Below are 21714 nucleotides of genomic sequence, written 5' to 3' on the forward strand. Positions count from 1 at the left end.
GCCGAAGCGGGCACCATTTTCTTATTCAGCCCGTATTAGGGTCTCTCGCTGGGAAGCGTGTATGCGAAGCTTGCGTCGCCGCATTTTGTTCATGCTGTCTTGATGCAGACAGCGCCGCCAAGGCATCACGTCTTCTCAATGTTCGGATTACACCCCCCCCCCCCCCGTTCCCCTCGTTGTGAGCGTCACTGTAGAATAAATAATATCCGCCGTCCGTCGCGGCGACTCAATGGCTAAGGCGCTCCTCTACTGAGCTGCGGTATCCGGGTTGGAACCAGGCCGGGGGGGGGGGGGGGGGGGGAGGGTTGAATGGCGGCGTAACGCAAAACGCGCAGTGTGCTGGGCGATGTCAGTGCATGCTAAAGATCCCCAGCTGGCTGAAATTATTCCCGAGACCTCCACTACGGCACCTCCTTCCTCGTTCATTCCCACCTTCCACCTTTCCCTTACGGCGCAGTTCCGGTGTCCAACGAGTTATTGAGGCAATTCCTGGGTCATTTCTTTTCTTGTAAAACTAGTGTTTATTTTGGCCATGTGATGTGCGATGGCACTGTATGTTAAAGGTCCCTGAGGACCGAAATTATTCCGGAGCCGTCCACTGCGACACGTCTGTATATTATTCTTATTTCACTCCCACCTTCCTCTCTTCCCTTACGGCGCGGTTCAGTTGTCCACAAAGAAGTCAGTTACTGCGCCATTTCATTGCATTAAAAATTAATGTTCATTTTTGGGCAACTTTTGGAGGGGCGCATTATTGGCACGATACATTACTTATCTTCGAAAAAAATGTAGGGGTGGGGGGCGAATGAATGGGCGCATTCATAGGTGACGCTTGGTGAATATGGTTGAAAAGATTAAGGGGGGGGGGGTGAGGCGGAGGGGTGTCTATTATCGCAGTGTACTTCCTGGACTTCGCCAAAGGAAAATAGCATGCTCATAAATATCATAGAGAACAGTCCTCGCTGAGAGATGCGACCCCCTCCCCCTTCAGTCCACCAGTTGGCCAACGGGGTTTTTCCGAACTAAATTTCACCCTTGAGGGGTTAAAGGGGCGACTGCAGCTTTCCTCCTCTAATCCGCCCTGGGAGTCTTGTGCGACAGCGCGTGCTTAGAACTTTTCATTTTTGCCCCCTTATTCTTCGTCCTACGACGTTACATTTCACAGCGCTCTTGGCACGAAGGAACCCTTGAGCGCGACTCGCAACGACGTGGACCAGCAGCAGGATTCCACGAGCAGCGCAGAAGAATCCGTCGAAGAATCGTAAGCGCTCGGGCTACTTTTAGCCAGTCTTTTTCTTTCATTCGTGTTGTGTGCACCACTGCCTTTTTAATTCTGTGACGCTCCTGATATGTAAAAAAAAAGGTTAGAGGGCACTGCAGAAAACGCATTGGAGCTATGCGAAAGCATTGACGCCTCCTCGCCGCCTCTAGTTGGTCCTCGCCGCCTCTATGTCGAGTGTGACGTTGCGGCTTAGGATCGAAGCACGTAATTCACCTTAAACAACAATTAATGCAGCTTACTCTATAATTAATTCGAATTTAATTAAGCATTATTTTGGCTCTAATTAATTAACTAATGATCTGATTGGCACCAAATTTTCTGCCCGGCATCGCCTCATCACTCCCCTTTTATTACAGCCAATTTTGGACAATGTGTCTTTATGGTTCGTCGCAACTGCTGCCGACACCTTTTTCGGGCACGAAGTCGTCGACGTAGCCAAGAAAGGCTTTCGTCTTAATGATCGTTGGTTGGTTGGTTTATGGGGTTTAAGGTCCCAAAGCGACTCAGGCTATGAGAAACGCCGTTGTGAAGGGCTCCGGAAATTTCGACCACCTGGGGATCTTTAATATGCACTGACATCGCACAGTACACGGGCCTCTAGAATTTCTCCTCCAAAGAAATTCTAGCCGCCGCGGCCGGGATCGAACCCGCGTCTTTTGGGTCAGCAGCCGAGCACCATAACCGCTGAGCCACCGTGGCGGCGGTGCCTTAATGATGATTATCCGAGAAAACAGAGTATTAATACCCTGTGTAATTCGTAGATTTCGCCAAAGAAAAATAGGGTTTTTTCATAAATATCATACAGTGAAAGTCCTCGTGGAAAGATTCGCCCCCTCCCCCTTTAGTCCAACAGCTGGCCAATGGGTTTTTTCCAAACTAAATTTCTCGCTTGAGGGTGGGAAGGGGCGACTGCAACAGTCTTCCTTAAATCAGCCCTTGGAGCGTTGTGCGACAGAGCGTGCATTAGAACTTTTCATTTTTGCCCCCTTATTCTTCGTCCTGCAACGTTACAATTCGCAGCGCTCTTGGCGCGAAGGAACCCTTGACCGCGACTGGCGACGGCATGGACCAGCAGCAGGCTTCCACGAGCAGCGCAGAAGAATCCGTCGAAGAATCGTAAGCGCCCGGGCTACTTTTAGCCAATGTTGTCGTTTCCTTCGAGTTGTGTGCGCCACTGCCTTTTTAATTCTGGGAAGCTCAGCACGACAAAAAAATATAAGCTCTAGAGTTTTTATTCGTCGCTTGTTCAATATAGTCAAGCATTAAAAAGCTGATCTCATTTGCTTTTACAATTAGCCAGCGGAGTAATACAGGGCGTCGCGGACGGACCCTGGCCCAGTGTTAGCAACTGCTATTTTTTGAAGTTGTGTCCCACTATGCATACCTTCCCCGACGGCGTGGTTTAGGTGTCCATCGAGAGTGAGCCAGTTGGTGGGCCTTTCCTTCAAATGAGCATTTTCGCCCTTTGCTGCTTCTGACACCGTACCGAATACATTCATGCACTGAAACCACGGTGAGTGAAACCTTTGGGATCATAGCAGGAGCATTGAAATTGGGTTTTGAGGAAAGAAAATGGTGCTAAAACTGTCTTCCATATCTCGGTGGACACCTGAACCACGCATTAAGGGAAGGCATAAAGGAGGGTGTGAAAGAAGTAAGGAAGAAAGAGGTGTCGTAGTGGAGGGCTCCAGATTGATTTGGACCAGCTGGCGATCATTAATGTGCACTGGCTTCGCACAGCACACAGCCGCCTTTAGGATTTCGCCTCCATCCGAACGCTGGTGCCGCGGTCAAGTTCGAACCAAAGTAGTCCAGGTCAATAGCCGAGCGCTCTAACCAGTGAGGCACCGCGACAGGTAGAGGAAAATTGATGTCCTTGCATGGTTTCACACAGATCACGAATGTCGCTTTCAAACATAAGCAATAGATCGTCATTGGTTATTTCTCATATGCATTGTCCTTAGCTGCAAATAAATTTGTAACGCATGCGCTCAGCCGAGCAGCAAAGAAAGTAGGTAGGGTAATCAAGGGTTCGACAGAGTCCTGTCTGGCGAGGGAGAGGCATAGTGGTAAAGTAAAACATACACTCGCCAAAAGATGGTTTATAAACCATCTTTTGGCGAGTGTATGTTTTATTTTACCACTAAAGTAGGTAGGGTTTCACCCCCCCCCTCCCCCCTCCGGAGTCCTGGTTCTAGAATGCTTTCCCCCTTACACATTTGTGCTGTGGTGAAACCGCCGCGGCCACCTACTGCTTCTGCGCTTTGCTCTTACCGTCGCCTTCCTAGAGGCCCTCAAGTTCCTGTGGTTCGTAGGGGAAGGAAAGCTTAGGTGAGGCCCATGCACGGGGGAGAAAACGGGAGCAACTTCCGTCCCTGCTGATTGGAAGAACCTCCTCTGAAGCCCTAACTGGTCCACCATCCGCTGAGAACGTAACTGAATGCTGTATTGGCGGTAGCGTCTGTAAAGAGAAAATACAGCGATAACTAACAGCAAGAAATTTCTGAAAGGAGGAAAATCTCTTACTCTCTGCATTCCATTTTAATTTCTGATTCCTGCGGCCGTTGTCACCAGCGCGCATTTGTTTGCGTGTTTCGCGAACTCCGTGAGTCGCGTCATCTCGGGCGCTGTCGCCTCCTTTGCGGCGCGGATCGCGGAACTCACCCAACAAGCGGCAGAGTATGCGGCTGAACTCGCCGACTGGAACTGGGTAGACCGATGCAACACCGCTGCTCGACAAATGTCGAACCAGATCCTCTTTGACGTCCGGTTCGTGCGCGTGGCGCGTTCTCCACGCCCTCATTGATCCGACGCAAACACGCACCGAAACACAAAAACATATTTAATGTGCAATTCACACCATCAACGGAGACAGCGAAACTGGCTGTCGCGCTCCGAGATAAATATCTGTATACAGACCAGGATTCGCGTGGTCCGGCGTACTCATATGCAGGTTATGAGAACGCAAATCTGAATCGAAGGTTCTACCTTCACGACCTCAAAGCGGTCCTGACCAAAATAAAACGAGGGACAGCCCCGGGCGGGGAGAAGGTGACGGTGAACCTTCTCGCTAACCTCCCCGAACCGGCTTATGAGCGGCTGCTGGAATATTCCAATACCATCTAGATGGCTCTCATCACATTCATACCCAACCCAGGCAAAGCTCTCAACGCCGACCTCAGGAGGCGGATAGGATAGCTCGAGGGTACGCAACAAACCGAGCATCCAACAATCCTGACCCCGCTGAGGAACCCGAGGCGGTAGCCCAAAGCTATACAGAAATTCTTAACTGCTACAGAGAGATCAGACTAAAATGCCCGCCCCCACACAAACAACTCAATAGAGAAGACGCCGTAGCATGGCGACCGTTACAAACGGGAACATTCCCGTGCCTAAACATGCTAACTGAAATCTACCCCACGCAGTACAAGAGCGAGTGCCCGTGGTATGGAGACAAACCAACCCTATACCAGACTACATGGGCTTGCCAGAAAATAGGCGAGCTACCCATAACAGAAAACCCGAGTGCGGAACAGTGGGAGAGGATGCTATCCAGCGACACACTGAAAGTCCAACAAAGACTAGTAAGGCGTGCACGCAGGGCAGCTACCCTCAGCGGAGTCCTGGACAAGGGGAACCGACCCTGGTTATAAGATGGAAGACTCCATCGGAAGCCACAAAAAACATTGTAAAATAGAGCAAATAAACGTTTTCCACCACCACCACCGGCCCATCTCTCTCACATCTTTTGTGGGGAAGTTGATGGAGACCATGGTCCGTGACAGACTTCCAACGACTTAGAAACGCACAACGCCTTTGCAGGCACCATGTACGGGTTCCGCCCATACCGCTCCCAGTAATATGTTCTGCAGCAACTTCATAGAGGAAATCTTGATCCTGTCGAGCACCCTAGGGACGACAACGCAGTCCTCGCAATGGAATTGCAGAATGCTTTCGACAATGTGACGTATGTTATCATCCTCTCCCACCTGTCCCAAGAGGACTGTGGGAACAACACAATCCTGTGGGAACAACACAATCCTGTGGGAACAACACAACACAGATCAGCAATCATATATCCGACTCCAAGACAGTGAACATGGCCCGTACACACTTGGTACGTGAGGGACTCCACAGGGAGTGGTCCTCTCGCCTCTTCAATTCAATCTGGCCGTGATGAAGCTAACCTACCCTGCTGTGTGAGGTCTCCGGCGTGCAGCATGCCCTGTACGCGGATGACATCACCCTCTGGGCAACACACGGATTGTTTGGAGAAATCTAGGCCAACCGACAGCAAGCGGCGGCTATTGTGGACGATTATGCACGCCGCTGCTGCCTTGAGTGCTCCCCGAGCAAATCGGAACTCATGCACATATGTCCCAATCCAAAATGCACAACCAAAATTAACCTCTCCCTGCTTAGTCGCCCGATACCTGAACACGAGGAACTCTGGGTATTGGTATTCTAGATGCAATGGAACCGCAAGATCGACACCGCACTGAAGAAGCTCCGCAAGGTGGGGGATCAGGTGGGCCGTACGGTCTGCCGGGTATCAAACAAGCGGGGAGGGGGGGAGGGGGGGGGTGCGATGTAAAGGGGCCCTGCAGCTGAGCTGGCCAGTGCATTCGTAACCAGCCGAATCCTGTATTCGGAACCGTACCTCCACCTGCGCAAATGCGGTGAGAACGCTCTCGAAGTGATTGTCTGCAAAATCTATGAGAGCTCTGGACCTCCCCATTGCAACATCCAGCGAAGGTCTCCTCGGCCTGGGGATGACGAACACCTTTGGGGAGCTGCGTGAGGCTCATCTCAACAATCAACTTGCGTTTAAGCAAAACACGTGCGGGTAGGCGCCTTCTGACTCGCCTCCACATCAATTACACAACTCAACAGGAGAAGCGGGTATCCCTGCCCGAAGCCTGGCGCTTTGCCCTGCAGGTTCACCCCCATCTCCAATAACACGACAAAGGATGCCCATGATGGCCACAACCTCGCGCGAGCACGGGCCATTTCCGAGGAGTATGGTGCTCGATCAGGGGTATTTTGCACGGACGCGGCCGGTGAACACCATGGGGGTTGGTACACGGCGGCCGTCGTCCACCAAAGCTACTCAGTTTAAGGGCTCGCCTTCCGTGCTCCCGACATTACATTCGCGGAGGGAGTTCCTATGGAATTTGCTGCCGCGGATCCAGCGTTGCGAGTCATTATAACCGACTCAAGGGTGCTTGCCGCAATTTTGGACACGGATAAATTCTAGATCGCGCCTTTCAAATTTTACATAGATGTGAGTACCGGGGTTTCCCAACCCGCCGCACCATCATCTGGGTCCCAGGACATACGGAGGTATAGGGAAGTATAGTACGGATGCTACCGCCCGCGCGCATAGCTACTGGGCATCGCCTCTCCCTTTGCCTGATCCGGCTACTGGTTTTAATCCGGCTATTACTTTTCGGGAAATCTCTCTCCTGTATCAAACCACTCTCGGCTGGTACCAACCCCTTTGCAAAGGCCTCAGGATGGCGGAGGAGCGTTGTCTCCTTCGTCTCTACACCAACACGGTACGGTGCCCGGCAGTGCGTGAACATTCCAATTCGGCCTTTTCGGGTGAGGGTCCACACAATGGGGAACGGATTGCGGACACGAATCAGATAGTGTGGGCATGCCCTGCCAATCCTGCTTCCCCACTACACCCGAGAGGACTGGGAGGCTGCCCTGCTCGGCTGCTCAACTCTCCAGGACCAACGAGCCCTGATTACAAGAGCCCGGGCCGCCGCCGAGGACACTGGTGTCCCTGATTAGGCATCACTTCTAGTGATTGTGACGGCTGGGCCATTCAGGCCCAGTCCAAGCAATGCCTCTTTTGTAAATAGTATAAATAAATGTTTTACGCTCCCGACAACAGGTCACAGAAACTTTGACGTCGTGCTCCTCCATGCGCTAGTGATTTCGGTGCATCTACAGCAACGGTGGTGTTGGTTTTGGGCTCGTGACCTTCGAAATTGCGAAGAACGCATCGAAACTCGCACATATTTGACGGGAACCTCTATCTGCGCTCGATTTCTCGGGAGCCACTGCTCACCGTGGATCATAGTCACTGCTATGATTCGAGTCGGCACATCTTGGCAGCTGTCTCTAAAACTGCGTGCTAACTGAATTCTATTGGAATCGCATATATTAGCGAGGACATTGAAAGTCATTGCGTGATAGTGGTTTCTTTCACATGTGTACGCTAAACAATTTTTAGAAATTATCTACGATTGTAAGGTACATCGTGCACACATTAAATTGCGTGCACTTTCTGTGCACAGAATGATGCCTATGCATCGCGCGAACACTATGCACGGAATGATTGGACATGTAATGCGTGAATGATGGAGGAAATGATGTATTCAAAATGTCATTTGCACCGTCTGAGAGAAACTTAACATTTCTGGTGCGTCGACACATCTGTATTTTACAGAATGCTGCAACATGTCGCAGTTCGAGAAATATCCTTTTAGACCGAGAGAAACGATAAGGGTCGGTGCGTCAATAAAACAATACAAAATATGTTCTCTGTTCTTATTACATTGTTTGCACTGCTGGTTCCCGCCGGTAGCCTCAGCGCTGCGCCAATGTAAGAAGGTTTAACGTCCGAAAGCAGCTCAGTGGACGAAAGACGCCATAGTGAAGGGCTCCGGAAATTTCGACCACCTGGTGTTCTTTAACGCCAGGTGGTCGAAATTTCCGGAGCCCTTCCTCATAGCCTGAGTGGTTTGGTACGTTAAACCCCGAAAAACCACTTTCTTACACTGTTTCAGCGCTGCGGCTACCAACGTTGACCAGCTGCGGAACCAGTTTTAAAATGTCACAACAGCAAAGAAACTGTGTGCGCAAAACACAAACGCGCTGCTCTCGACCACGCGCAGAGCAGGCGGACAACGACACATCAGCCCACCTGCCGTAGCGAGCCCGAATTGGGATCACTGCATGCGTGAAGCGGATTCCATGCGAACTCCTCCCGTGCTCGAATGTTTCGGTCATTCTTTGTGATGGAGATTAATGCGCCGATATTCGCCCGCCAACCGGAATCAACGTAAGCGAAGGAAGAACTGGCGCTAGCCTCTGTATTTCATGGCCGCTGGCAGGTATAGAAAATTTCACCCCCGTGCAGTCGCTCTCCGAGCTGCACGCATAACTGCGCCGGATGTCAGGTGTTTTCACAAATATTGCTGGGAGTTTTTGGCCGACGGCGCAGCAATGGCCACTTTGGGGCAGCGGCGTAGTCTGTTGCTTTATCTGCTGCGCATGCGCAAGCGCGCGGGGACGACGCCAGCAAACGAAGGGGGGAACTCACGTGTAACTTTAAATAACGTGACCTAACGGCATTTCCTAAATTCTTTCCTTCCTCCATGGCGTGCTCCGAGCAATGTCATTTGCATTGTTTTCGCACGTGCACTTATGCATTGCGGGGAACCCATCCAGTTAGCTGGCTGCCTCTGCGCGTCTGCTGTTCGAATCCCCTATATCCAGGCCTTCAGGTTACAGGTGCTCGTGTTAAACCGTCGCCATGTTTTTATGGATCCACCCAGAATCCACCCTGTCAGCTGACTGCCTCGCCTGTTCTACTCTTCTCCTCCCCTCTGCCTATAGACCCTCAGGCGTCGCGTGCTGCAATAAAAGCAGTGACATTATTGATGCTTGCCCACTTGCAGATATGCATGGTGAAGAACCCACCTTGCCAGTTGACTTCCGTTGCGCTTGTTCCATGCTAGACCCGTTTGTACGCTAGAGCGCCTCTTCTCAGTGCCTAAACTTACCACACGATCATAGTTTGGCAGAGTTACGGACGCATTTGCCTGGAAGCCGTCTTATGGAATGTATAAAAATGCATACATATTAATACAACTTTACGGAGCATAGCGCAGGATTTTCGCGCCTATTATTTGGGAACCAACGAAGTTTTCTTGTACTGCCGTTATTTATTTTTTTTCACTGGGGAATCTATTCAAGAACAGCTGAGAATAGCACATGTGCCGTAAAATTCTAGGTGCCACCAGCCTGGATGATGTCTTTTTTCCTGCCCACATGCATCATTTTAGGCAAACCTTAGAGAAAATATAGCACTCGTACTCTCGTAGTGCTTCAGACTCTGTGCCCTTTCACTCGTTTATTGGGGGCATTTATTGTGCTGCGCTATCTATGTTATAAGAATTTGCGTCGGATTGCAGCTCCGAAGACGGAGTCAAGATCCGGTCCCTGGACGACTTTGAGATCGCCCGGCGACTGGGGACGGGCGCGTTCGGCAACGTCTACCTTGCCCGAGAAAAAAGGACGAAATTTATCGTTACTCTTAAAGTGAGTAATCAGTACGATTTGAGATCATTTAATGTACAGTTGGTGTCACAGCATTGCATTCATTTAGCGAGATTTCTTTTCTTTGAGCACGTCATTGCTGCTATATTACCCCCATTTTGCTGTCCGACAGCAGTTGACATGTGTTATTAGCGGGGGCTCGATTTCCTTCTTTATATAGCGGGCGATGCACCTGAATAACTCTGAATTTTTATAAAGAGGCTTTTTATTTAGAAGACTTAAGACTATCAATTGTGAACCGCATCAGAATACACCTAAGACGGTTTAACTAGTAGGCTGGTCGACTAATACTGAATAGTTAACGTTTTAACTACTTTTATTAGTCTCCTTATCAAGAGGCCTGTAGCTCGTGTTAAGTAATATATAAACTGAGTGATTGGAATTTCGAAAACGAAGTTGCCCTCGGCGCAGTGGGCTAACGTATTCTGGCTGCTTCGACTAGTTATGTTCGCTTGAGGGGTCGCTTTGCCTGCGAGCGTCTCGAAGGCGCTTGTATTTTGGCGGGACTTAAACATTTGTTGGCGCACAGCGAGAGAGTGACTGCTTTTTCTAAATTCTTTTGAATTTTTTTATAGAAGACCATTGTATGACCCATTATCCGACACTGAGATAGATGGATAGCTGCACACACTGGCGAAGCCTTGACGCTGTCGTGGGCTCACTAGTGCATAATTGTTTGGCTAGAAAGACCACTCCTGTTTACGAGCTGCGACACCCAGCAACCTAGGCGCAGTGGAGAAAACACGTGTGCATATTCATGTTCGATGAAGCGTGTGTTCATGCAATTGCCTGTTTTCTGGTTGTGCGTTCCGCCCCACGAAAACCTGTATCCCTGCATTAGCGACAGTCAGCTTCGCTCCCGTACTGTTTGGAATTTCTCAGAGTGCAAACACCTCGCGTACAACCTCTACTCTCCTACCCCGGTGGCTGAATCACCAGGTACACATCTGTAAGTTTACCGAGGGTAGAGAAACTATAATAACGTATCTTACCTCCACCTTCTGGAGATGTGTGATGCGATAAATCTACAGAATGACTGCGGTACTTCTGACTTGTGTGAGGGAAAATTTCTTCTGACATAATAAGAAGGCTCTGTTGAAGAGCTCTAGAAACCCTTTTTGAGTGCATAAACAAATTCCCTGAAGTGAAAACTGAGAGTGCATGGTACCATATCGTCTACATGCTTCAGGAGTGTTTGTATTATCGAGAAACTTTGTAACGTTTTTGAATGCTCGAATACAACGGCACGTGGTCTTATCAGTCGCGACGCAAGAGGCGACCAGATATTTATGGCCGTAGGTTGCCGTAGGTGCGCTTAGCCCCTTAGCTTCAAAGTTCTTTAAACTGAGCGCTCTATAAGGCCGACGGTGCTCCTTTTCTTCGTCAACCAGCTGGTACATTTACTTATATCGCCGTCACTGAGTTGTAGTCATTTACGGGCACAGGGTAGCACAATAAACAACGTTCAAGTTTCAAGCAGTTCTGCCAGTCTTCCTTTTGTCGACCGCCTGCCTGTACTATTCTAGACCATATTTTGACAGCTTAAACCGACCGGTTGATTTTGATATGGTTGCGCTGTATTGTTTGTAAATTCATTGTAAAACTACATACAACAGCCAACAATGAAAATTCTGCGGGATGCGAAAGCCACTTCCTCCTTTGTTGCTGCCCCCGTTACTGTGGTGGTGACGTCATATGTGGCGTCACACGTATGCGCAGTACATTACTGGTTACGAGATACTATGTAACTGATGACGGCAATAGTTTTTCTTAATTTGTATTTTTATTTTGGTTTCTATTTTTATATCTTTCAATTTTTGTTTCTTTTAGCATTTCTTTCTATTTTCCCTTTTCTCTTTTTTTTAATCTACATTTTCATTATTATTATTATTATTTTAATTTTTATAATTTGCGATTTTATTTATTATTATTTTTATTATTAATCTTACATTAATATTTGTTATTTCGTTTTCTTCTTTTCATTTTACGATGATTTATATGATTTTTGGTTACGACGTATAGCACCATTGATGACGTCATCAGGATGATTGAGAGCTACAGTGTGACAATTTTAACGGATGAACGGACAAAGATAAGCCATTAAATTATTTCGTCTCAATAAATCTTTCAGTATTCACAAGGAAAGGGATCAGTACTCGAGGGCTGATATAACACTGCCAACCGAAATTCTTGAAATTTATTGAGCACAGCTACAACTGCACATCATCCAAGTTGGAAAGTTTCTGACATTGGTTTTGCTGCTGTGGTGTTCTCCGCCTTCTGTTAAAAATGCAAGGCCTTCAGACAGAGTGTTCTTTGCAAGACACGCCCTAATCCCACGAAGAAATGGTGTGTAAACGTTGTGCGTGAGACAGAAGCAGTGGCCTATCGGTTGGGGCATCCGCATCGTGAGGGAGAGGTGCGGAATTCAGACACTACTGCCGCCAGGAATAACCATCATTTTCCAATTCGTGCAAGCTTTCGCCTTCCCTGGTGTGATATTCCTAGGGTGAAATTCCCGCAAAATGGGTCTTTGACCCCACCTTGTCCGGATGAAAATAGCGATCGCCATAGCGCTTTTTGTCCAAATCTTCCCTTAAAAGCTGCCAACAAACTTCACTTTTAACGCTGTGCGTGCAGGTCATGTTCAAGTCAAAGCTGCAGCGGTTTAACATCGAGCGCCAGCTGATAAGGGAAATCGAGATCCAGGCCCAGCTAAGGTGAGCTTGCTTGCTTTGATTTTGCATTGTCATGAGTACACCTTGCAGCACACATCGTTGCGCTACATTCTTGCTGGAGGTTATCACGTTCTTTGTGCAGCTTTTTGGCGATTGTTTCTGCGTTTCGCGGCGTCGCCGTTGCCGTTGTCTGTTGTAACAAGCAATAGACACTTTGTTCGCGCTTTAAGCTGCGAAACCAATACAGCGCGAGCTTGAAAAGCAGAGGGTAAAGTTGGTAAATCTCTTTTTGAGGAAAAGAAACGGCACAGTATCTCTCTCACACATCTCGGTGGAAACCTGAGCCAGAGGAGAGGCGCACAACTGCCCTTTTGGAACAGTGGACACCTCAATCGTACCTTAAGCTACGTGGAGGTAGTGACAGATGTGCACTGCGTGCGGTGGGATTGAAAACGTTGTGCCAGAAACGCGGCGTTGAAGCCATAGGCCGTCGGCAATCGTTGTTTTCATTGGCATTGTCGTCGACAGCGTTTTACACCGATAATTTTAAGGAAAGGAAGCGCGCATTACTGGCTCAATGGGCCAGTGGACGCCTGAATCATGCTTATTGTTACGTCTGGTGATGAGATAGAGATGTCGGCAGCATGCGTTAGCGCTGACAACGGTGAGCGAACTGCCACTTGCCAGGGTGGCAGGGTGGGTGGGGACTTTTAATGGAGATATCAAGACAAACAGAAATTTCTCAAGCCTTATGCCGGAGTATATCTTGTACCTCTCGTCCGTAACGCCTCCCAAGGCCGCGACAACCTCGCGAAATATTTTTACAGGCCTCGTCTTTGGGAACCAGGCATTGGTGCAGCAATTCGAGCATATTTCTTTCTCCTCAGCCTTTCTCCTGAGCCATTGTACATGACTGAAATAAATGCACTGAACACTGAACACACACATATATCCATCTATTTCTCCAACCACAAAGCTACCTTCATGAAAATCAAGAACAGTTAGTGGAGTGTTTCTTGAAGAAGGAATATATGCAAAAAATAACAAGTTGTCTGTAGTTGCACATATATTTCTTGCTTGAATTCTTTGCCTCAGTCTATCGCAAAGCTGAAACAGCAGATGAGCTGCGCTCAAATTTCACATTAGGAACTAACGTAATCGTCCGCAATTTTTTTTCTCGGTACAGTTATGGCCTGAGCACGCTCATTAACTCTTTAACTGCAGTTATTTATTTATCTTTGGTGTTTTCTTAAGTGCGAGAGATTTATATGGCTGTGTCGCGTCAGCAAAAAGCGTCCGCAATTTTGTTTGCACCATGATGTCGTTCTCTGATGAAAAATGTGTGAGTGTTATTGTGACGCAGATTATGTTATAAAACGCTTCAGTGGGAAAAATTTGGTTCATTAGATGTTCTTCAAGAATTAAACACGATAAAACTCATAGAAATACACAGAGAGGTCGATATAGTACACGGACGTCAGAACTGCCATGGACGTCGATATATTATGTGGACGTTTTGCTTTCTCATTGCTCCAATGCCGGTCGCGGGAGCGATCCCAAAGTTTTTTCTTCTGCATATATCACTTGTTTGCTGCGCCATGTAGCTTGGAAGATGTTGGATATTCTGCTGACACTGTCTTGTGAGCCCTTTTTTTTTCTCTTTGAAAGTGCACACCTACCACAATCACATCAGAATGCAGCCAGCCCAGAAGTGAAAAACTGATAACTGCACGCAATTGAAGTCAGCTGGTTCTACAGAGAAAGGCGTTTCACAGCCCAGCTCCAGCACACGGCTTCTTTTGAGAACGCTTGATTCAGTTTGTCGGTGTTCGAAATACTAATGCTGCTGTTATGTTGGTTCTTCAGCCTCCTTGAGGAAGAAGAATTCATGCGTTCTGGGCGTAGCATGGTGGCTCTCAGAAGATACCACACGTAATATTGTAAGGGAGATTTGGCGTGGTTATTTTGTTATTCTCGATGTGGCAAAGTGGAAAGTACCACGTAATGCTTTGAATTTTGCACAAGACAGGATCCACAAGCAATTTTAAAATAAATTTTGCAGTGGTACATGATTAGAATGAGAAGAGCGCCACAAGCCAGGCGTATGTAAATCTCACATATAACTTCCATGGCTTGAGGTCTGTCATAATGGAGCGCATTTGTGTACAGAAAGTATAGGTGTTTTGATGAAAAAGTTGTTATTCGAGTAACCAATGCCGCCATTCTTGTCAACTTCTATTTCTTTGGTTATTTTGATATTTTGACTTCTCATTAAAAGCAGTCACGGTGATGCACCGACTTGCTTAACCTCGCTTAAAGTAACCACGGTTTTCGCTAAGCTTGGTGCTGTTGTTCGCACGGCAGAATAAGGCTAATTGTTAACCTCGTTTAAGGTAAGCACGCTTAACTAAAAAAAAGGTTACCTAAACTACGGTGAAGCTCGCTCTTGTGGCAAGGACATTAGGCGGGCAAAATAAGCCCATTGGCGTTCTTTTTTTTTTTGCGTGAAAGTGCAGGAAATGCACACATCAAACAGTCTTGAAATTTCTCAAGGCCTTTTCTCTGTGTAGTGATTTTTAAGCGTCAATCTGTTCTGTCGTTGTGTATGGCTGCTCTGTTATCAGTGCGTGTTTGTGAATAACCTATAACTCCTATGCATTTCAACATTTCTTCAAAATTTTCAAACAGTTCGATAATATTGTAAAATGTATACGGGGCTGTTAAAACATATGATCAGAATACTTCGCTTTTGTTCCCTTGCCTTGCCTTGCCTTATTTTATCTCTCAACGCACGTTAAGACAGCGTTTCCTTTGCGAGTGACAACCGATGCCAGACTTGTTGACATGCCCAACGGTCACTTCGGGCCTTCCCTTGCAGGCACTCGAACATCCTGTGCCTCTACACCTGGTTTCATGACAGCACCCGTGTCTACCTCATCCTGGAGTATGCACCTCAGGGGGAGCTGTACCCCCGTCTTCTTGACGCAGGGCGATTCACCGACCAGCGAGCAGCCACGGTCAGTGCCCTGTCCTTTTATCACTCGTGTGTCACCCCCGTCATGTGTCACTGCCGTCACCACAGCTTTCAGTGATGCCACAACCCCTCCTCTGATGCTGTGACAAAAGCGCTGTGCCTCTGGGCACAAGCCAGTAGTCTGATCTTCAGGGCTGGTTACTGATGGCGGGTGGTTCTTCTTGATAACGTTGAAGAACAGGTCAACGAAGGGGTATTGAACAATGTGGTTATTTGGGAGCCACAATGTTAACGCTTATAAAAGGTTTAAAGGCGGGCACGTAATAGGCCGAATTAAATGATGAGCCTGAGAAGGAAGGCTGACCACATTTACCTTCCCATTTCTGCAGCTAATTCGTACATCCCCTATGTTTTGGTGTTGAGCTGACCTTCGGAGAAAGTAGTGGTTATAGGGGTGTGCGCTTGGAACTTTCTCACGCCCGGACCGAATTCCAATCGACAAAAAATATTTCTAATATTCTCTGCCAAATTCAACACCCTTACAAAACCAATAACCGTGCGAAACAACGAAAAGCTAGCGGCGCTGCTGCGAAACAGCGCTCCAGTTTCAGCTGCAGCTGTCAAGGGACGCAAGGCTGATCTCCAAAAGGAGGACGCAGCACGAAGTCAGTGTAGTAACTCTATGATCATCATGTCATACGTAAAGGAAAACTGCTGCCTCTGTGGCAGTCATGTTATAGTTACAAGAAGGTTTCTGTTCTACTAATGAAGAAAGCGATTAAATTATCGCCGCATCTCAATCGAGGAGTGGGGTGAAAGCTGTATGAGCCACGGCCATCTAGATCGGGCATCAAGCCACGGTCTGTTGAATTGCGTCATCCCTGCCGCGTTGCCCAGACTTCTTGGCCAAGTATGAGCAGTATGATACAGCTGTTTTATACGTTCCTACTTAGGGCTATCGGCAAATAAAACAGCTGTCTTACCGCTGCGCTCCTATGGGGCAGAAACGTGCAGGCTAACGAAGAGGGTTCAGCGTAAGTTGAGGAGGACAACGTAATGAGCTATGCAAAGAAAAATGACAGGTGTAACGCTGAGAGATGGGTAGCGGGCAGAGTGGTTGAGGGAACAAACGGGACTTAATGACTTGCTAGCCGAATTCAAGAGGAATAAATGAGCTTGGGAAGGGCATGTAATGCGAAAGCAAGACAACCGCTCGTCCCTAAAGGTAGCGGAGAGAATCCCCAGAGAACGCAAGAGTAGCAGGGGGCGGAAGAAAGTTAGGTGGCTGGGTGAGATTAAGAAGTGTGCGAGGATGAGGTGTATGCAGCACGCAACGGACAGGGTTAATTGGAGACGCATGGGGGAGGCCTGTGCCCTGCAGTGGGTGCAGTCAGGTTGGTGGTGATGATGGTGATGACTATGAGCAATTTGAATGTCGCCAGATAAATGGACCGGATCGCTGCACTGAAGCCTCAATACCGCGCTGTCCGATCTCGGCAACATGCTGTGGGGCGCGCGGGGGGGGGGGGGGGACCTTTAGTTTTGTGTAACAAAAAAAAATAGCCAGTTTCGACCGAAGAATTCGTATTTTCGGCTCTCATTCCTTACAATGATGCAGTGAAAATTCCTGCATTTTTCCCTACGTTATTGCTTTTTCGTTAATCATTTCGATTTCAGTAGAGATTAGTGAAGGTCAAAGAGCTGCAATTTTCCACGTGCTACTCGTTACGATTGTATTTGAGGCAGGAACAACCTGTCTGAAGAGATGGGCGCCATCACCATCTAAAAGTTACGTGATAAAAGAAAAAGCTTAGATTCCAATATGGAGCTTTGTTCGATCATAATGCACTTCATAATGGACGCTCGAAGAAAGTAAGCATGTAAATGACTAGAATAAACTCCTTCTTCATACTTAAATTACAGAACTAATTAGAGTATCGATCTACTGAATGCCATATTTACTCCCTAACTGGTCGGCCCATGGCATATTGTCGATCCCTTGTACGATTGGTCGATGTCGTTGCTCTTTTAGCAAAGCGCGCACATATTCCCCCATACAGTACGCCTGCCAGGCCCTCAAGATCTGCCACAGCTGCAAGTTGATCCACCGGGACATCAAGCCAGAGAACTTGCTCCTTGGCATCAACGGCGAGATAAAGATCGCCGACTTCGGCTGGTCCGTGCACGCGCCCTCTTCAAGGTGGGCACACTGGCTAGTTTTCACTTGGGATGCTCGATTGTCAGCAGATGCTATACTCGTTGACAGCACTTTGGTGTTTTTTTTTTCGTTATATCTGCCTAGTATGCTCTGCACAGGGTGTACCGTATTGATCTGTCCGGTTTGTAAATCATCCTGCACAAACTACTGGACTATTTCGGCTCAAGCACAAACCACGTGGTAGCTTATGATAGTCTCCGTTTTCCGATAAAAATTTGGATTGACTGGAATTGGCGAACAACTGCAGTCGTCTGCGTAGAGGATTTTCGTGAGGGCGAACGAAATAGCCGATTTTAGAGGCTGCATCATCTGGGGTAATGTGAGGCCTGCCCCAGATCCAAGCAGGGTCACTGGTTTTCTCGCAGTTCGCCAGATGGCGCTGCCTCGCAAATTGGCTACTCCGCTCGACTCGACGAAAATGCTCTACGTAGGCAACTGCAGTTCTTCGTCGACTTCTGTCAATACAGGTAAGTTCCGGGGCTAAATTATTTATTGAAACACGCAGAAAATCACAAGCTGCCCTGTGGTCTATGCCTGGGACCAAGTAAGCCTGTAGTTTGAGCAGGAGAAATTTTTAAATCCCGGGCTGATAAATACGGCATACACTGTATACAGTTCCTTTGTATGAACAAAGTACCAAAGGAGACGTTTAGGGCAAAAATCGAAACCTATACTGTTTGCTTCAAAAAAACAAACCAGTTAGCTTGGTTTGTGGACTGCGCTTCGGCAGCTCTCCACTTGATACAGTGGAAGAGTTCAAACTTTTAGGGCTGGCATCCCAACCTTATGAGTTGGGATGCACATATTAAATAACTGGTCAAAAATCTCTCTTCCACTGTTTGCTTACCACCAAGATATTGAGACATTTTTCCAACCAACATTAATTATGCTTCAAGCCAAATCTTTCACTCTCTCTTTCGGTCCCACATTAACTATTGCACATTAATTTGGGCCATGATTAATAAAAAAAAATAACAGTATTACATAGGCTCGAAAAAGAAACTGTCCGCTGCATTGCTAATGTTCCATACTGCCACCACACTCAAGAGCAGTTTGCTCAATTCAAGATAGGTAGTGCCGCCGCAGTGGCTCAGTGTTTATGGCGCTCGGCTGCTGTCACCTAAGACGCGGGTTCGATCCCGGCAGCGGCGGTCGAATTTCGATGGAGGCAAAATTCTAGCGGACCGTGTACTGTGCGGTGCCAGTGCACGTTCTAGGGCGCTGAAATTTCCATAGCCCTTCAGTACGACCCGCGACACATCAGTGGTGCGGGAGAGACCCAAACTAGGGTCTCAATCAACTCTGTCCCTTCAGTACGGCGTCCCTCAGAGCCGCAGTCTATATTTGACGTTAATCCCCCATAAACCATAAACCAACATAGTTAGTATAGAGCAAATATACAAATACTGTCTTACATAACTGCTGCACTTTTCGAGGGTATGTTAGCAAGAATTCTTAAAAAAAAGTGTAGTCTTAGATTGCAAACTCACGCACATCGAACCTGGTCATCTGAAAAATTGTTTGTGCCACGGCTGAGCACAATTCATCCTCTGACACAGCATACTATGCGCCATTTTTTACAAATAAGCTCAAAAGACGTTTTTATGCGAAGCATACTAGCCGCACACCCGAGCTCTTCCTTGCTGCGCCGCGCGCGCCCGCGTAGCTACCACTTGACCTACATCGGCGCACCACGTGATATGACGTCACAACAGCTGTGAAAGCTGGGGCTCAACTCGTGCGCTCGCTTGCGGACGCGCAGCCTCCACCGGCGGCCTAACTCCCGCTCCTTCCGCTAGGGACGCTGACGTCACAACAGCTGTGAAAGCTGGGGCTCAACTCGTGCGCTCGCTTGCGGACGCGCAGCCTCTGCCGGCGGTATGCTTCGCATCCTAGGCTTAACCATAAGCTAAGCCAGGCCATTTTTTTTATTGACATAACTCGCAGAGCATTGCAAGGCATATTTGTTATTTGACAGTTTTCTTAGTACGTTGCATCTATTTTGTCACACAAATTCTGTTAATGAATATGCAAAGTGTTTGCCTTTCCACCTGGATCGTCATGTACGGCGCTATACAAACAGAATACTGCTGCTTTGTAGAGCAGGTTTATTGTTAAGTCCTTCATTTGCTTGCAGCATAATTATGTTGATAAGCGGAGTGCATGTATCATATTGTAATTTTATTCTCGCATTTGAACCTTTGTACTGTTTATGTAAAGTCACTGCTGCCAATATGGCTCCCTAGCCTAGTCAAGCTGTGGTCACAGCTTTTTTGTCAGGGAAGCCATCAACCTTGCACTGTCGTGCAGAATGAACCTGATTTGATTTGAAACCATTGAAAGTTTGATGAATAAAGGGTTCGGCAAATGAAAATTGTACTGTTATAGGAGTTGAGCGGACAAGGGGAGGGAAAAATGGGACTCGTTATGACTAGCATGACGGAAAACAGTCACTCATACCAAGAAGCACAGGGGATGTTTTTTTAACCTTTGGTATTCGTCAAGTTGAGATTAAAATGATATATTTTAAAGATAATTGATTAAAAAGCAAACGAAAAAACTACATACCGCCAGTGGTATCCGAAACAAGGAACTTTGAATTTCGCGTCCGGTGCTCTACCGACTACGCGCAGGCGACGCCTGTCTAATCTTCTGCCTTCGGGGTATTTATTTTAAGCGTAACCCGACCTTGAGAGTGTTCACCAGCGCCACCCTCGTCCATAGCGGCGGGCGCAGTACGTCCTTCATTACCGCGAGGGTCACGTAGGAAGGTGATCGAACGGTGAGGGTAGAAGCTTGCGAGAACCCTCTTATGCTACGTATGGTATCAACACTGCCAAAAACGAGGCCTTCGTTAGCTATAGAGCAGACAAGGGAAGGCAAAAGAGGGCTCCTTATGGCATAAATGACGGAAGCCGATAGTCACTGAAACCAAGGAGCATATGCGTTGTTTTCATCACTGAAGTGTCATCATAAATTAACTGCTTCTACTTAGTGCAGCTGCGCTCTTCTATTAGCCTCACTGCAGCAATTTCAGCGCTTAGACAAAGCAGCTATCGCGTCACGACTCACGATGTGGAAACAAGAAACCAAAAGTGGCTTGAAGAACTACCTGCGAGCGATGGTCAGTGACTGCAAAAAAACAGCAAAACCGCTGTTTGTTTTTAACTGTTCGTTGATAGCTGGTAGGCACATGACTAGTAATAGCGAGCGATAGATTGCCTCTTAGTGCAAGCTGCAAATATATGTACGCATGTTGAATCTGGCATTGTTGCCTGCAGGCGACGTACAATATGCGGAACTGTGGAGTACCTGCCGCCGGAAACGGTGATGCACATCGCATACGACGAGAAGGTGGACCACTGGTGTCTGGGCATCCTCATCTACGAGATGGTGGTTGGCAGCACACCATTTGCGTCGGACTCATTTGGCAAGACCCGTGAGCTCATAATGCCGGCCAAGCTTGAGTTCCCGCACCGTGTCGGTGCCGATGCTCGCGACATCATCGGAAAGGTTAGAAGCACGCATTGCGCGAAATAGTGTACCCCCTGTGGCTACATGTTGCATCCGTGTCTGTCAGTGAAGCATACGTGCTGCGTTTGTTGTGCTTTTCCGCACTGCGGATGTACACTGCTGACTCAGCAGAGTTGTGTTCTCTTCACATTTGTGCCGCACCTTTTGTCTAGCAATGCTGGCATATTGCACTGAAACAGACCTGTGCCTATACGGTTTTCTTCTTCAGAAGCAGCGAATGTGGCAATAGGTTCTGTTAGTCGAAAAAGCGCTTACTTTATAGAAATATATTCAGTTTTTGATAGAGGCAGTAGATAAACTGAGAGGTTGGTAGGGTAAGGTATGATAGGGTAGGTGGGAGTGTAGGGTACGGTATGGTTGGTAAGGCACGTAGGTGAACAGGTTATGGTGCCGTAGTGTAGGCAGTTTAATGAGGGTAAGTAGGATAGTTAGGGGACATAATGGTGGATAATATACGTAAGGGTATTAAGGCTAAGGTACGATGCGTAGGGGTTCGTAAGGGAAAGCAGGTGTGTTAGTTAGGGAGATGGACATGCTGTTTAGTTTTAAATATGCGGACGACTGCAACATATCTTATTTTCGCAGCTGGTCCGGATACGTGCCGTAGACCGCATTTCCTTGGATGAAGTGCTGGCCCACCCGTGGATCACGAAGAACGCCGACACCACAGTGG

The 21714-nt window shown here is 47.8% G+C and overlaps 1 protein-coding gene across 1 annotated transcript in view; it reads left to right on the plus strand.

The window, feature by feature from the left end:
- The first annotated feature begins 2345 nt into the window (after nucleotides 1-2345).
- The window catches only part of LOC149356326 (aurora kinase C-like), a 46637-nt gene continuing 27268 nt past the window's right edge, over nucleotides 2346-21714 (plus strand). Inside the window, exons 1-8 of the mRNA XM_089576309.1 lie at nucleotides 2346-2398; nucleotides 6221-6301; nucleotides 9493-9619; nucleotides 12278-12357; nucleotides 15194-15332; nucleotides 17350-17489; nucleotides 20789-21020; nucleotides 21627-21710. Of these exons, the coding sequence (XP_089432435.1) occupies nucleotides 2346-2398; nucleotides 6221-6301; nucleotides 9493-9619; nucleotides 12278-12357; nucleotides 15194-15332; nucleotides 17350-17489; nucleotides 20789-21020; nucleotides 21627-21710 (936 nt within the window). The remainder of the gene's footprint in view (nucleotides 2399-6220; nucleotides 6302-9492; nucleotides 9620-12277; nucleotides 12358-15193; nucleotides 15333-17349; nucleotides 17490-20788; nucleotides 21021-21626; nucleotides 21711-21714) is intronic.

This window comes from Amblyomma mixtum, chromosome 3 (assembly GCF_055824585.1).
Source record: "Amblyomma mixtum isolate Tamu chromosome 3, ASM5582458v1, whole genome shotgun sequence".
NCBI lineage: Eukaryota > Metazoa > Arthropoda > Arachnida > Ixodida > Ixodidae > Amblyomma > Amblyomma mixtum.